Below are 18,027 nucleotides of genomic sequence, written 5' to 3'. Positions count from 1 at the left end.
AGACGGGACTAAGGCAAGTGCCTATTCAGTGTTGACCTTCCAGAAGTTTTTAAGGCTAGACAGTGAAATCACTGAGCTCACTGGATAATCAAAATAAAGTTAGTACCATTACCCAGGGTTGCCTGGAGCAGACAAGAAAAGGGCATGGAACACATTGGACGATGAGTTGGGTTTCTCTGTGTGAAATGAAAGGGCTTTGCACTCACTGGAGTTCTCTTAGGCTGCTCTCTCTTCTAAGATTCTGTGATCTTATTTTTTAATAGTCTTCATTAAAAAGGAGGCAGGAAGACTCGGGGGAAACCTTTCCCTGTATCCCCCCCCAAACAAGAAATAAAGCAAGACCCTTCAATGACTTAAGTTTACTCATGAAGAGAGTCCATGTGAATTTGATTTGTGACCTATATGGCTGTGTACTCTTCCATTTTGTTTAAGTGATGCTAGTTCAGAGGGAGAAGAGCTGGAGAAGCTTGCACAGAGTCCCGTCTCTTTCCTTTTTTGCCTGGAAGACAACAAGATTCAGTTTGGGGCTCTCACTGGAAGGTTGGAGGGAGGGATGAAGATAATGCTTTGTGAAGGGTTAATTAAGATATGGATTCCTCCTTTAAAAAAAAAAAAAAAAGATGTTTTAATGCTTTGTTTCTTCTTGTTGTTTTCCCTCAACTCCAAACACTAGGAAAACTTAACTCTTCCAGAAGTGCAGCTTTGCTGTGAAGTAATTTGTTCTCTTTCTTCTTCTTCTTCTTCTTTTTTTTAATTACAGTATTCTCAAATGAGGGATGAAGTATTCAAGTCAAACTTGGTCTGTGCATTTATCGTTCTTCTATTTATCACGGCGATACAAAGTTTGCTTCCTTCTTCAAGGTAAATATGAAAAGACTAACTTTTCTGGTGAAATGTTTTTGTGAGTTGATAGTCCCTCACCTGGAACCAGTCAGCTGACTTTCCCAAGGGATCAGAATTTAAAATGTTGGGACCCAGGATCCACACCAAATCATTTGATAATATCAAATTTATCTTTGATAAATTGTTGTCTTACTCTGCATCATCTCATTGCTCTGCAATGAGTTTTTCTCATGATCTTAATAAAAACAACAACCAAAATCAAAATAGGCCCCACTCTTATTTGACACTGCACCTTTGAATGTAGCAAGTAAGTATTAGAGCCTCTGCCACCACAGTCTTGTGTCTCCATTAATCACCGCTTTGTTGTTCATAGATACAGCACCAAAGCTTCCTGGGCCAGCAAAATTGGCCCTTTAATAATAGCACAAAAACCTATATGTGGTCAGAAATACTTTCCAAATACTTTCCATGCAGTAACTCATGAAATCCTCATGGCATCCCTATGAGGTAGGTACTACTAATGTCCTCATTTATAGAGGAGAGCATTGAGACCTAGAGTCATGAAATAATTTGTACCAGGTATTACCATTGAAAAGTTACAACCTGCATTCAAACCCAGGAAGTCTCCCTCCAGAGTCTGGGCTCTTGACATTCTATCAGACACAGACTTATATTGTACAGGCCCTCAGTGCCAGAGCCAGCATTTGAACTTAGTTCTGGGTTGTCCATGGGCCAAGCTTTATGCTCTTCCTGTGAGAGAACACTCTGATTCCCATTTTGTAGATGAGGACTTATCCAAGGTCACATATCTCTATAATGGCTGAGCTGGGAATTGAACCCCAAGACAGAGTCTATTTTTTTAACTACCTACCAACTCTGTACCAAAATCAGTAGTTCATTTTGACCAGATGGATTAAAGAAGAGTTTGTAGAAAAGGTAATATTTGGAGCTGAGCAGAATGAGATAGGAAGAGTAAGTGGAAGGGCATTCCCAGTTTATAAAACAACACTGGCAAAGGCACAGGGATGTGTGAAACGTTGTGTTTGTAGAGTAGTGGGCACTTGGGAAAGTCTAGAGTAAAGTGTTTTTGTGAGGATGTGATATGGTGGACACCACAGATGAAGAAGGAGTGAGGTAGCACAGGCTCAGTGTCTGCGATGATGAAAGGTGTTCAAGCTAAGTGACACTCTGAGAATGACCATGCTTGACATTCTCTGGATTAGCACGGATACTAGGAAAGAGAAAGGGACTCCATGGAGACGGTGGCCTAAGGTGGTGCATTTCAGAACCTCTCAAAACTCCCACATATCTAAAGAGCTAGATAGCAAAACCAAACACTTCTTGGACTGTATTTACAACAAAAAGAGATGATATGATAGCCCCATAAGTTCCCAAATTGAAGTGGGTAGTGACAGTCTCCCAATAGCCCCAGGATTGTGTGACATCAGCATTCATGTGGGTGGAAACAGAAACAAGCAAGTAGTCATCTGTCATGTCTGTGAACAAAAAAGCCCCAGTATAGCCAATAGATATTTACTGGGAAGTGCCACAGGGCAAATTGAGGAAGCAGCTGGAAAGGGGAGGGGCTTGCCTAATCCAGCATCCAGTGAGTGCAAAGACCCACAGGAAGTCCTGAAAGGCTGGAACTGTCACATGCTGGGAATCCACCAGACCAACTACCTACCAACTTGGAAGGATCTATGTGAGGGAAATCAAGAGGACTCACAGTAAAGACTATAGTGAGGAAGAAATACCAGGGTCATTGTAAAAGTGGAAAGAGAATGTAACCATCACGCTTTTGAACACCACATGAAAGCAACTAAAAAGAGAGCTCCACAGAGGTGAAAAATAAACTCTCCTAAGCCACGCCCATTTCTACAAATTCAGTAAAGTTAATCTGACACAAAAATGAGCAACAAATCATATTGGTGGCAATTCGATACCAAGTTATTATCAGATAAATGGGGGGAAAAGGTAGGTCGATTTCCTTACAGTAGATGAAAACATTCCAAAAGAGAGGCCTATAACGTGTATCAAATCTATAATCCACTACCTCAAAAGAATTGAAGCACTTCATGTGGTTCAAGACATGAACTAACAACCTAAACCAGAAGTAGAAAAACAGAAATTCAACAAGAAAGCTCAGGAAGGAAATAAAAATCAGAATAAAGATACATTTCAGAAATGAAGACCTAAGAAGAGGTAATATAGAGCACATAAACACAGCAAATAATGCCTTAAGAAGAATAGAAGGTAAAAAGATTTTTTTTTTTTTTAATCAAAAAGAAGAGTAATAGGCAGAGCTCCCTTCCCCACACCTTCCCACAACACTGACAAGAATCCAGAAAACTAATGGTGGACTATAGCTGAAAGAACTGCGAGACACAGACTCTTTCTGAGGAGGAATTCTCAGGGGACCCCAGTTTAAGAGGGGAGACAAAAACCAGGATATGAGGAATTTGAAGCCACTTGTATTTATATAACTACTGAAAACACTAAATGTAGCCCAGCTCCAAGGAAGATTTACTTAAATCCTTGCAGTAAAGATTAATTTGCCTCAGTTTCTTGAACCTGATATAATGTGACTGGTTTTCAACAAAAAATTACAAAGTATGCCTAAAGGAAATAAGAGACAAAGCAATCATTAGAATCAGACTCATGGGTAACAAAGATGCTGAAATTATCAGAAACAGAGTTTAAAATGACTATTTTTAGGGTATTAAGTGTTCTTCACAAATTTTCCCATCATCCTTGCACAGAGGCCATGCTAATCTTCTCTGTATCGTTCCAATTTTAGTATATGTGCTGCTGAAGCAAGCACAATATATTAAGTGTTCTAATGGAAAAATTAGACACTATGCAAGAACAGATGGGCAATAGAAGTAGAGAGAAACTCTAAGAAAGAATCAAAAATAAATGCTAGAAATAAAAACACTGCAACGGAAATAATCAATGAGCTCATTAGTAGACTCAACAAGGCCAAAGAAAGAATCAGGGAGCTTATTGAATATAGGTCAAGAAATTCTCAAACTAAATACAAAGAAAAAAAATAAGTGGGGAAAAAACAGGTCAAAGCATTTACGAATCTATTTTAAACATAAAAACTCAAATGTGTTTAAAGTAAAGGAATGGAGAAGATATGCTTTGCTAACACTAATCAAAAAAAGCTGTAGTAACCATACTAATTTCCGTCAGAGTCAGAGTAGACTCAGAACAAGGGAAATTATCAGTGGTGAAGAGGACATTACATCATGACCAAAAAAAACCTCAATTCTCAAAGAAGACATAACAATATGTATGTTATTTCTTGTATCTACCTATGAAGAGAGTGTCAAAATACATGAAGATTAAATAACATATGGGCCAACACAGAAATCTCAAGAGAAATTTCAAAATATTTTCACTTAAGTGAAAATAAAAATACAATGTATCAAAATGTGTAAGATACAATAAAAGCAGTGCTTAGAGGGAAATTTACAGTAATCAATGTATATATTACAAGAGAAAAATCTAAAATCAATAATCTAAGTTCTACCTTAGAAACCAGAGAAAGAAAAGAAATCTAAACCCAAAACAAGTAGAAGATAAGAAATCATATAAATTCGGGCAGAAATCAATGAATTTGGAAATAGGAAAATAATAGAAAAAATCAATAAAACTGAAATCAGGTTCTTGGAAAGATCAATGAAATCAATAATCTCTGGCCAAGTAAACGGAAGAGAGAAGCAGAGAGAGTGACACATACACAAATCACCAATATCACAAGTGAAAGAACTACTGATCTCACAGACATTAAAATGATAAAAATATATATATATATGCGCATAAATTTAACGAATGAGATGAAATAGACCAAGTTGTTGAATGAGACACAAACTACCCCGATCTACACAGGAAGAAAAGGTTAACGTGAAGAGCCCTATATCGAGTAAGAAATGGAGTCAGTGATTTAAAAACTAACTAAAAAATAAAACACTAGATCTTTCACTGGGGAATTCTAACAAAGATTTAGAGAAAAAATTAATACCAATTCTACACAACCTCTTCCAGAAATTAGAAGTGGAATGAATGGTTCCTAACTCATTTTAATGAGGTCAGAATTACCCTAATACCAAAATTCAATAAAGACTGAAAAAAGTCAATCTTTAAGGAAAAGAAAACTACTACTTAAAGAAAAAACTACTTAAAGGACAACTACAGATCAATATCTTTCATAAACAGAGACACAAAAATCTCAACAAAATATTAGCAAATCAAATCCAATAATGTATGAAAATAATTACACACCATGACCAAACAGAATATTTTCCAGATAGTTAAGACTTATTCGGGCGCCTGGGTGGCTCAGTGGGTTAAGCCGCTGCCTTCGGCTCAGGTCATGATCTCAGGGTCCTGGGATCGAGTCCCACATCGGGCTCTCTGCTCAGCGGGGAGCCTGCTTCCTCCTCTCTCTCTCTCTGCCTGCCTCTCTGCCTACTTGTGATTTCTCTCTGTCAAATAAATAAATAAAAATCTTAAAAAAAAAAAGACTTATTCAACAATTGAAAATCAAACAGGGTAATCCCCCCCATCAACAAGTTAAAGAAGAAAAACCATATAATCACATCAATTGATATGAAAAAGTATTTGACAAAATCCAATGCCCATTTAAAGTATAAACCTCTCAGAAAACCCGGAATGGAGGGGAATTTCCTTAACTTGATAACCACATGGGCTCTACAAAGAACCCATTGCTAGCATCATCCTTAGTGGTGGATAGACAAGAACATTTCCCCTGAATATCAGAAACAAGACAAGAATGTATCTCACTACAATTACTGAACATCATGTTACACATCCTTGCTAGTAAAATAAGACATCAAAATGGAAAAAAAAAAGTATACATATGGGAAAGGAAGAAATAAAACTAGATGTATCTGCAAATGACATGACTGTCTCTACAGAAAATCCAAAAAACTCCTAAAACTCCTAAAGCTCGCAGTATACAAAGTCAATATACAAAAGTCAATATACAAAAGTCAATTGCTTCTCCCAATGTCCTCTATGTTCTTCCTTATGCTCCACAAGTAAGTGAAACCATATGATAATTGACTCTCTCTACTTATTTCACTCAGCATAATCTCCTCCAGTCTCACCCATGTTGATACCAAAAAAAAAAAAAAAAAAAAAAAAAATAGTAATGCCCATTACAGAGAAGCTAGCAAGAAATGTATAGAGATCAAAATTCATATTTTTAATACTTATGTGAACTATCACTCTTAACAAATTTATATTTTCATTTCCCTCTGCTTATAAATATATGTGGAAGCAATAACTACAATTTTGTTGAGCATTCATTTTTTTAAAAAAATATTTGTCTGAAATATTGTAGGTGCTTCAACAGGGGCATCTGGGTATCTCAGTTGGTTAAGCACCCAACTCGATTTCTGCCCAATCAGGATCTCAAGGTCTTGGGATTGAGCCTTGCATTGGACTTGGAACTGAGCCGGCAGTCTGATTCTCCCTCTCTCTTTCTCTCTATCTCAAATAAATAAAATCTTTTAAAAAAGTGAAAAAAACGTCAATTGCTTTCTCATATACTACCAAATAAAAATTAGCATTTAAAGTTAACTATTGTTTTTTAAAGATTTTATTTATTTATTTATTTGACAGAGAGAGTTCACAGTAGACAAAGAGGCAGGCAGAGAGAGAGAGAGAAGCAGGCTCCCTGCTGAGCAGAGATCCCGATGCGGGACTCGATCCCAGGATCCTGAGATCATGACCTGAGCCGAAGGCAGCGGCTTAACCCACTGAGCCACCCAGGCGCCCTAAAGTTAACTATTTTTAAACCACCAAAAATTAAATACTTAGGTATAGATCTAACAACATATGTACAGGATCTGTATACATAAAACTAAACAACAACACCAACAACAATGACAGTGGAATAAGTTTAAAAAAAGATGTAAATAAATTCTATGTTCATGGATTGAAAGACTTGATATTACTAAGATGTCAGTTCTTCCCAACTTCATCTATAGATTCAATTCAGTATCATTCAAAATCCCAGCAAGCTAGTTTGTAGATATCAACAAACTGATCCTGAAGTTTCTATGAGAACACAAAGGCTGTAGCATAACCAGTAAAATACCAAAAAATAAAACCTATAGTATTCACACTACTTAATTTTAAGATAATATAAATTAATATAATTATATTAATAATAAATAAATAAATAAAATTATGATTATATTAAGATAATTATAAATTAATCAAGAGCATGTGATATTGAAAAAAGAATAGAATAGACTTTAACAGAAAAGCAAGCCCAGAAATAGACTCACTAATATACATAATAATGAATTGGTTTGTGACAAGGTGCAGAGTCAATTCAATGGAGAAAAGATATTTTTTCAACAAATGATACTAGAAAAATTGGATGTCCATATGAAAACCAAAAAAAATCTATACACAAATCTTACATCTTTCACAAAAATCACTGGAAATAGTTTGTATACCTAAATTCAAAATTATAAAATTTCTAGAAGAAAACATAGGAGAAATCTGTGATCTTGCATTTGGTTGTGAGTTTTTAGATATAATGCCAAAATCATGATCCATGAAAGAAAAAAATTGACAAGTTGGACTTAATTAAAATTAAAATTTCTGCTGTGCAAAAATATACTGTTCAAAGAATGAAAGCTCAAGTCACAGATTAGAAGAAAACATTTTTAACTCACATATCTGATAAAGAACTTGTATCCAGGATACACAAAGAACTCTTAAAACTCAACAATAACAAACAAACAACCCAATATTAAAAATAGGCAAAAGATCTGAACAGACACTTCTCCAAAGTAGATACACAAATATCAGAAGAGCATATAAGAAGATGCTCAATGTCATTTTCCACTAGAGAAATGCAAATTAAAACAATGACACTATACCACCACATACCTACTAACAACGAGGGCCAGAAAATAGGAAAGTATTAAAATATGCACACATACACACACACACACAATGATGGGAGAATGTCAAAGGGACACAGGAGTTAACTGAGAGAGCTCCCGGGAACCAGAGATGGAAGACCTTGAATAAGAAGATAAATCAATTAGAATTGGGCTATCACCCAAAATATAAAATATAAAATAAATATCTGTTGGTGGAGAGAAATAAACATTGAATGAATAAATTAATTAAGAATAGAGAAATCTCCTATTCAGAAAAATCCCAAATAATTTATGTAGGTACTCTGTCCTCAATGGTAGAATTTAACTCCCCATTCCTGTGGGGTCGTGTGGCTATGCTGAATGGAACTTCCTTCTGAAGAGTATAGTATGGACGGAGGGAAAGCCTAGAGAAACAAGACAAACGTTCCCAGTCAGCTGATGAACATTAACACAACAGTGATAAGTCATGTTGAATGAGAGTGTCACATAACCTCTGTGGTCTTCCTCTCAATAACCCATAACTTAGTCATAGAGAAAGAAAAAGACAAATTCCAGCTGAAAAACATCCTACAATATACCTGGTCAGTACTCCTCACTACTCTCAAGGTCATTCAAAGCAAAGGAAGTCTAAGAAATCCATCACAGTGAGTAGAGCTTAAGGAGCTATGACAACTAAATTTGAAAGTGGTATCCTGGATTGAAGATAGGAATACGGAAAATCCTATCAAGAATGTCCAACCCAGTATCTATGAGCCTAACAGAGGGCTAGACTGTGCTGTTGAAATAATATTCCAGTTGTTATTTAAAAAATTTTGGGGGGATATGTATGATTCCAGGGCTGGGACAGGAAATATGCAAGACGAGCCTGGAACATCTTGTCCTACTAAAAAATAAGGAAGCTATCAAGTTGGTTCACCGTGTCTAAAGGACTTGGAAGTTCCCATTGTACCCAATGGAATAACTTGAGCTTGAGCATGGGCAATTGTTAAAACATTCAATGAAAACCTAGAAAATATTTTTAACTTTATGAGTTTATAATGACATTTTTAAAAGTTGAATGGATGATAGAGAATTGATGAGTTATCTTGGAAACAAGTAAAAAAAGAAAAAAGGAAGGAAGCTAGGTAGGAAGATGTTTTCTCTCCCTCCTGCAAGAAGTGTACCACGAACTCACCAAAGAGTAGGTGAGTGAAACATCATAAAATGACTCATGCTAATATTTTTGAAAGAAACTGTATAATTAAAATATTGTCATTTTTTCAACATCCCAATGAATTAATGGATCTAAGAATTGAGCATCAGAAGACATTATTAACACAAAAAAAGAGACAGCCATGTCTCCTGATGGGAGAAGAACAGAACATGTCTCTAGTCTTACCAAAAGGTTTAACCTAAGTTGGCTCAGCCCTTTGAATCCAGCTTCCAATCTGTAGGAATCATGGAGGATAAAAGATGGTGAATGAGTCTGCAAAAGTAAAATCCAGGCAGGGGGAAATGCTATAGGTCAAGGGCACATATTCCACAATAAAGACTTTGTGAAGAAAATAAAGGATAAAGAGAGAACCTGCAAATTTTTTGAAAGAGTTAAAAGATAAAACAAATTTAATATTAAAAATGGGCACAACTAAGTTATAGTGTCTAAATATAGATGATAAATCTATAAAGGAAAGGGAAGTGATTGGTTGGGAGTAGGAGAGAGGGTTGTAATGGAGTCTGGGGATGGGCTTTCAGAGTGCCCAACAAAGTTCTGTTTTGTGAACTCAGTAGTCATTACAAAGACAGGCATGTTATAATAGCTAATTAAGCTATACTTTGGTGTGGTTTCCTGTGTTTATGATTCATTTTACAATTTAAAGTCTTCAGTGAGAGAGAGGAGAAAAGATTGTGTACTTCTGCTAAATTGAATGCTCATTATGAATCAGACCTGTGTTAGATGCTGGGAATCTATCAGTGAACAAAGAAGACCAAAAATAAAGTGCTCTCATGGATCTTCTAATCTAGTGGTAGGAGTCAAAGAAATAATCAAAATATATGTATATTTCTGGATGTAGATGCCATCTATGTAGCTGCTTGTATGCTATATAGGGACACATATGTAGATATACCTATGTTCTGCATATAGATAATGTATACACCATGCATACAGATCTGTATTTGCTATTACAATGAATGAATGAATCAGGATAGGTACCAGGGAGTGCCATAAGAGGCTGGGTATCCTGACTCCCCAAGAATTATCTGGGCCCTCAGTTCTCAGGGATGGTCTCAGGGTTGAGCTGTGAGTGATGGCAGTGTCTTATCGGATTCACCCAAACTTCCTGGACTCCCCTCTTGACTCCTGCCAGTGGAGAGTTGGGGGCCAAGAAGGGCCCCATCTGGGGCATGCTCCCCCCTGACTCCTGGATTCCCAAAAGATGTCCTTTATGTGACTCTTTGTGCTGGACACTGGAGGTACACAGTCCTGATCCCTAATATCATCAAGTTCACAGTATAACTGGGGGAAAGGCAATTAACTAAACAGCTACAATATGGTACAAAGACTCTGAAGATCAGGCAAGTCTATGGCAGAAGAGGGTTGTAGGAGTGAGGTGAGGAAAACAGATCAATTCAGTCTTCCCACAGGAGGTGACACTGACATCTTAACCCCCCCTCCCCCCCTCGAAGGACTTGCCAGGTCATGGGAGAGGACTAAGATGGAGGGGGCGGGAAGACTGGAAAGTGAGTGTCTGGAGGTGAGGGTTTTGTGAGCCTTTCTAAGGAATTGTGACTGGTTGGCAGTGAAGATATTATCAAAACTTTTCATCAAAGCCGTGATGGAGTCGATTTTGTGTTTAAAGGATCGATCACACTAACTTAGAAAATGGAAAGTTGGAAGGGCCTATAGTTGGGAAGACCAGTAGAAGGCAGGTGCAAAACTCTGGGATGAGAAATGGGTAGGGACAAGATAGTGGTGGTGGCCATGTGTGGGGGTGGGGGGTGCGGGGGGTTGGACCAGAGAGGAAGAATTTGTTAGATAGTCAAGGTGGAGACGGACTGGGTTATGGGGAATGGGGAACAGAGAGGAGCCCAGACTGAGCTGAGGGTCTAGACTAGCCCTGGGATAGAAAAGGTCACCGTGCCAAAGAGGAAAGGAGTGTGGCACTCCGCACAGCCTGGGCAGACTCCCCTCCCAAAGGCCCTGACCAGGGAAGGTGAGCCAGCCCTGCTGCTTGATTCCTGGCTTCAGGGGAAGAGACTCGGCTCCTCCGGCAGCAGCTGGTGGGCTGAAATACCAGCCAGAACCCCAAGCTCATTTCCACAATTGAAGAGAAAAAACTGGCAATGAAGAAAACATCCCAAGCTGATCTCTGACCAGACAGGCCACATGTTGTGGGGACTGAGGTGCCACTTTGCCCCAGATACCGCACAAGCTTTCATTAATGCGTGCTTGTTCCCTCTCCAACTCATTTTATGTCTGATTGATTCTTTGCGACTAAACAGATGGCAGGTGCCTTTCACTGGCATTTCTTCCGTCACGGAATTTTTAGCAGACGAGGCAGGCGCTGCTCATATGACCACAGCTGACTCCCAGCCCCCAAAGCAAAGTGTAATGGACCCTGGCACGAAGAGTGCTGGCTCTGCTCTTTGTTCTAATTTCCTCGTGCACGCAGATGTTCCTCTCCCAGAGGGGTAAACTGAGGAAAGAACAGAAAATATCTTTTGTGATTATACAACGGTGTAGCTCAGTCTGCAAGCATGGTGATGAGGGGATGGAGGACAGAGCGGAAGGTGCGGAAGAAGGAAGGAAAGAAGGGGAAAGAGAAAATATGCAAGCAAGAGAGGGAGGCTAGGAAAAAAAGGAAGAAAGAGGCCCTGGGTCTTATTACTTTCTATGCATCTCACTAGCTGCATGTACAGACTTGACCTCTCTGTAGCCTTGATTTTCTCATCTGTAAAATGGGAATAACAATGCCCATTTCCCAAGGTTGCTGTGAGAATTAAAAAGAACCATATCCATTTTGATAAGTTCTGGTTCCCTTCCCTTTCCTGAGCCTTAGTATTTTCATCTGTTGAAGTGGCTAAGAATACCTACCTCTCAGTGTTGCTACGGGGCTCAGATGTACTATTGGACTCAGGCTCTTTGCAGATTCTGAGCAGTGGTATAAATGTCATCTTTGGGTATGACCCGACTTTCTGCTTCCTATTGCACCCCAAGCTGCCAGAGGCTGTTCGCTCATCTCCATTAATCCCTGCCTTCCCAGCAAACACCCAGTCATGATACCAACCCAGGCTCTGTTTTAAAGATGGGCTATGAAGAGCAAGTAGAACTTAATGTCTAGAAATTATTTGGAGAGAGCTGTTTGCAAATCCCTTGTCATTTCTTTCAGACTCGATTTCAGAAATGAGAGGTTTCCTTGCCTCTTATGGACACCAACAATGCAAAGCAAATTCAGAATCCCTGGACGCCTGAGTAGCTCTAAAATTAGATTAAAAAACTATAATTGGTTGCTACAATGTTTATGTGTGCAAAAGGAGATGAGCGCCGAGGAGCTAGGAGCTGCTGCAGAGATTCTTAGAGGAATTTTATAGGCAGTGCCAGCACCTTGCATCTTGTAATTAATACTCTTCCCATCAATTTTGGAAATGCGTTTGGTTTTCTGGACTCCACTGTGAATAGAGAACTAATGTTTCTTTGAGTTCATCTTATGTGCTAAGCATACTGCCTTATTATTTTAACCTCAGAGCCTTCTTAAAAGGTGGGCTTAACGATTCTGGTTTTGCAGATTAAAAATATGATACTCAGAAGAGTTAGTTACCTTGCCCAAGGCTGTACCACTGGTGAGGTTTTGGAGCTATGGGTTTACACACCTAGGGTTTTGTTCACTCTTGCCACTCACTAACCCACATGCCCGCCTTTTACCTCCTGCCTCAGCTCCTTCAGGCTGCTGTTACAAAATACTACAGACTGCAGGCTTATAAACAGCTCACATGGTTCTCACAGTTCTGGAGGCTGGAAGTCCAAAATCAAGGCACTGGCACATTCAGTGTCTAGTGAGACACGCAGAGAGGGTTCTCACTAGGCAAAACTTATGGTAAATACTGGTATACAGGATGTGGTTGAAGTCAAGAGACCACATGGTGTCCATTCTGAATCTCCCGGATCTCTGCTTGTGTCCCCTACTCTGCCTTCCCACGCCAGTGTGGATCTCACTGCTGCAAAAATGATAAAGACCCCTCACCCCCAGCACCAAAGGAATGAAGAAAATCTGGGCAGTTGCCTGTTGGTACTTCCTGGGGACACCTGAGCTTCGTCGCTCAGGAGGAGATGGCCAGTCTTCTTCCTACAGAGAAGGTCCTGGCTCTGGGTTCCCAACCATCTTAGCAGATCTACAAGGACAGAATGGCCAGCAGCTGAACTTCATATAAGCATTGAGCTTTAACACTGGCCCTGCCAAGTCCCCTGAACATACCGGATAGGTGGCAGACTCCTCCTGGAGGTTGGAAGGGCTGGAGGGCCACTGAGAATCTTTTTCCCTATGAAGGCTGGTGAGGGGAGGAAGAGCATCTCCTCTCCCCACAAAAAGTGTAAGTCAGTGAGCATTTATTGAGCACCATCTGTGTGCTCAGCTCTATAGCAGGTGTCATGGGAGAACCCAGGGAAAAACAGCCTTGAACGATGAACAAGTCATTCCCCCAAGAGAGAGCACAGAAGGAGAAGTAAAGGACACATGCCTGAGTGTTGCCCATGGAGGGCAGAGGGGCTCTGGGGGGAGCCCAGAGCAGCCCTCCTGGTCCTGCACATCACCATGGAGGACCATGGAGGTCGTAGACTATGTGCATGGCAGTGGAGGGCCACAGAAGAGTCTGAGGCTCCTGCTGAGTGGCTCTCAACATCCTCTTTGCCAGCTTTGCTTCTGCCTCACACTTTGAAACAAAGCATTCACATTCCTGGGGGCTGCCTCACAGTATTGAGAGGCATAAGCCTAGAAATTGGCCCCTTTTCTCCAGGGACTGTCTGACAAAAGCGTTCTTCCTTCATTTGCCTCCCGGGTGCCCCAGAATAATGGTGTGCTGTTCCAGGAATGTTTTTCCAGCCTGTTTGGGGGGAAGTTTCCTATCTGCCCAGAGCCCTCTGGGAACCCACTGCTGCACAGACCTTCTGTTCTTATCTAGAACTCCTGCAGAGATTTCCTGTCAAGGTGATCTATAAAACCAAAACTGTGCAAGTATTTTTTTTTTTTTAAAGGAAATATAAAACCTTCAACAATAAAAGCTGGGGCTGTGGGGAGAGTGAATTTCCAGCCTTTGTGATGCGTAAGCATGCAAAGGGATTTGCCAGTCTTAGTTCCCCAGCCCCACCCTTGCAAATGTCTTACCTCCTGGCTGTCCTGACACCATGCACTCCTTCTCTCCTGCTCATTTGACTACATTTCCTAAATTCCTTTTGCTGCTTTCTCTCCTTCCAGCCCATCAATTTCTATAGCTTTATCTGTGGTGCCTTTACTTCTTATTCACCTTGGGCAAGCTCCTCCATTCTCAGATCTTCAGCCAGCACCTGTTCACTCCAGACCCAGAGTTCCACAAACACCCCTCCAACTGCCTCGCTCTCTGTACGTCTCTAGAAGGATGATCCACAAACACTAGAAATTCAACTTGTCCCAAATCAAATTCATCATCCTTACACTCTGTGGTCCAGCTTCTCTTCCTATATTGACCATTTCAGATGGTAAAAACATGAGTGTCACCTTTAATGACATCACGCTTCCACACACCTCCACACACATACAGAAAACACGTACTAAGATTAACGCTGTGTCTTTCCCTGAACCTCCCAGTTATCCATGCTGCTACCTATGTCCTTCCCTTGGTAACTTGGGCCCCAACTATCTAAACTTCTGCCAAATTCTTTCACTCCATCCTTCACCTCCCACCGTGGTTATCCTTCAGATACACAGATATGACTGTGTCCTTCCTGATAAAACATTTGGGATATCTGTGTATCACCTCCATGTGGAACTTTCTACACAGCATGTATGAGAGCCCGGCACTCCCCAGCCCCACAGCCTCACCACCTGGGTTAGTGGAAGTTCTAAACATGCGGATCACTCTTACTCTTCTGCTCCTTGCTTTTCCTTCCCTAAAACCCTCTCTTCGACCTCCAAGTCCTGACCAAAATGGCACCCCTTTTGTGAAGCCTCCCTTGATTCCTTTTCCTGTTTTCTAAATGATGGTTGCTCAAACCCCTTTATAGATCATAGCATATTCTCCAATAGTTCATCATGTATATGTCCATATTCTCCTCTAGATTATGATCTCCTAGAGGATGGGGAAGATGTGTCCTGGTGCCTACCACTGTATCTGGGAAGAAGATTATTGAATGAATAAGTAAATGACACCACAGAATCCCCAAAAAGATGACATAGGAGCACACACGGGAGGTCTGTCACTCATCAATGGCACAGTGGACTTTAAATCCTAGCTCTAACATTAACCAACTCAGTGACCTCTGGGAAGTTGCTTTTCTCTGAACCTTAAATCTTCACCTGAAAAAAGAGAACTCAAGAGACTTCATAAGTCTGTAGCAAGGAATAGAAATCAGCTATTATATAAAGTGCTTAGCATTGGGTCTAGCACATTGGGTTTAGCACAGAGCTCTGTGTATTACTGACACTAATGTCATTAATAATAAACGTGGGGAAATCCAGGCAGAAGCATAGTAAGGCATTGTTAGAAGTTGGGTCTAACTTCATTCACCAAGTGTATGTTGGTTGAGCATCGACTGCTGGAAGATGCTGAAGCCAAATGAATGGACTTCATTGAAGAGATGGAGGAGCCACAGGTACCCTTCAATGTGTAACAGCTGGCTGGCGAAAGAAAGGCAGAGAAGTGAGACACAAATGGCTGTACAGAGAACAGAGAATGAGGGATGAACTCCTAAGGAGAAGAAATATACCTGCTGAGAGATTGGTTGGTAAGGAGAGGAAGCAGTCAAAGATGCCTCCAGAGATGGGCTTTGAAATCACCAAGCTGCTGGAAACAACCTGACACCCAACAGAAAAGTCCATAGACAGGGGCTACCATGGAACAGAGCTTTGGTGAGACCTTGAAGCTCAAGATGTGTACTTGGGAGTGATGTTGAAGCCTTGGGCAAGGATGAGTTCTCCTTACCTACAACTCAAATTACACCCTTACCCATCTCAAATGGCACATGGTATATTCCCTGCAAATCTTGGTAATCACTAACCAAACTGAGCAACTTGAAACAGGTGCCAAGTTCAGATCATGGCATCAGAGTAGATGAAGAGGTTAAGTGTTTCATAAAAGCTCCCTCAAAGGAGAAAGGGCATGATGTGGGTCCCTCGCACAGTGGGGATATTGAGATAAAATTCCAGTGGTATGTTGCCTTCGCAGAGTTGCCTAGTGAGAAAGATAACGATATAGGAAGCAAAAAAGAAAGGCGGGGCTGGACAGGAAGAATAAATAAAGCCAAATTTGATGGTCATTTCAAATTTTCTTGATGGAATATTCTAGGGATGGATATAATTAAGAAAAGGTCTCCTGCTGATTTTTCTTGAACAAACAGAGATTTAGAGAATTATTGGGTTCCAGGGGTGGGGAAGGGCAGTCATGAATGATGCCATGTGACCCAACATTCTGGGTTTCCCTGCAGGGTGATGCCAATGGCCATCCAGTTCTCCATCCTGATTATGCTGCACTCAGCTCTCGTCCTCATCACCACGGCAGAGGATTATAAGTGTTTGCCCCTCGTCCTCCGGAAAACTTGCTGTTGGATTAATGAGACCTATTTGGCCCGGAACGTCATCATCTTTGCATCCATCTTGATTAACTTCCTGGGTGCCATCTTGAATATCGTAAGCATTCCAAACCCAACCCTCTGGCTTCTCATGTGCAGGCAAGAATGAAGGGTTTATGGAGCCTGTAGCTTCTTGCATTGCCTTTCTTGGTACCACTTACCTTCAAGTGCCTGGTGCAGCCCCAAGCTTAGGGACATAGAACAGAAATGCAGCTACTGTCAGAGCTGTGCATTTTACTAGTGGCAAATTATCACTTCCCAGTGGGGGAGATTATCTGTTCCAAGGGAGCATAAACGTCCTAAATTTCTGTATTGTCAGTGGCCAACCAATTATAATCGTGAATCAGAGTTCCCTTCAAGTACCTACCTGCTATGTGCCATGCACTGAAGGAGAAGCTGTACTCATTTTTCTTATTAAATCCTCACATAAACCCCGTGAGGTAAGTCTCCTTATCCCCACTTTATGGCTAAGGAAACTGAGGCTCAGAGACATGAAATAACTTGCTAATAAGGTCTGTCTGACTCCACGACTCATGCTCATCCTCAAATGCTAAATTTTATCTCTGGAAGTGGGGGTAGGGGGGTGGAAATAAAAGAACCATCATTTCTTGAGCACCTACTATGTGCTACAGGTAGGTATTACCATTCCCATGCAATGGGTAAGGGAAATGTGCTTCAGGAGGCTTGAGATCTTGCCTATGACCTTCTAAGAGTTCACATTGGATGTGAAACATTGAATTCAGATGACTCTCCAGCTGCCATATTTATCATTGTTTTTAATTTGGTGATCCATGTTTTAATGATTTCATTTTCTCTCTAAAATGGTAACATGATAGCGACAGCATTTTCTGTGTACATACAAACAGTTTGTGTTGTCCATGGCTTAGTTACTCTAGATTCTAAGAGTGATCTGTCTCCTTCCAGGTTTTGAACTTGGCATGTTGAGAGAGGCTAGTGGAGGCATCCGTCTTGCGGTTGAACCCATCAGTGTGCCCTTGGGGCCTGAGGGAGGGTCTCCATGTGTTCAGGGACTCAAACTCGTCAGCTTGTCAGTTGTCAGTCTGTGAGTTGGAGGCTTATACTGCCTGAAATTTGTTGTCCAGAATGGCCCAGTAATCACTAAGAGCTATGTTGCCCAAACTCTGTGGTTGGCCTTGTAGGAAAGGATTCTATGGGATAAAGAAAAAGGAAAATCCTAACCTAACTTAAGTCGCCATCTAATGAATATTTTATAGATTATTGCAATTGAAATTGAAATGGAAGTGCTTAGGAACATTGATCATGGCCAACGGAGGCGTAGCCAGGATCTCAAGTCTTGACGAATCAGGTATTTCTGGGGTGCAGGATTTGGAAATAAATTCAGTGACTCGAGGTCAAGGTTACATCTGGGCCATCCATGCCATGGTGGTGCAGCAGGAAGTTCAGAGGCTTTGGAGTCAGATAGACCTGCCATCAAAT

General features: G+C 40.6%; 1 protein-coding gene and 1 non-coding gene across 4 annotated transcripts in view; one reads left to right on the top strand and one right to left on the bottom strand.

The window, feature by feature from the left end:
* ADCY8 (adenylate cyclase 8) overlaps nt 1-18,027 on the top strand; it is a 223,412-nt gene that overhangs the window by 156,018 nt on the left and 49,367 nt on the right. For all 3 annotated transcript variants that reach the window (XM_059395176.1, XM_059395175.1, XM_059395174.1), the window contains 2 exons: nt 761-861; nt 16,426-16,627. In XM_059395176.1, the coding sequence (XP_059251159.1) occupies nt 761-861; nt 16,426-16,627 (303 nt within the window). The remainder of the gene's footprint in view (nt 1-760; nt 862-16,425; nt 16,628-18,027) is intronic.
* LOC132014715 (U6 spliceosomal RNA) lies at nt 3,558-3,664 on the bottom strand. The gene has a single exon (XR_009403370.1). It is a non-coding gene; the product is annotated as a U6 spliceosomal RNA (small nuclear RNA).

This window comes from Mustela nigripes, chromosome 3 (genome assembly GCF_022355385.1).
Source record: "Mustela nigripes isolate SB6536 chromosome 3, MUSNIG.SB6536, whole genome shotgun sequence".
NCBI classification, from domain to species: domain Eukaryota; kingdom Metazoa; phylum Chordata; class Mammalia; order Carnivora; family Mustelidae; genus Mustela; species Mustela nigripes.
Note: the sequence above shows the minus strand (reverse complement) of the source record. Positions and strands in the feature narration are given on the sequence as shown.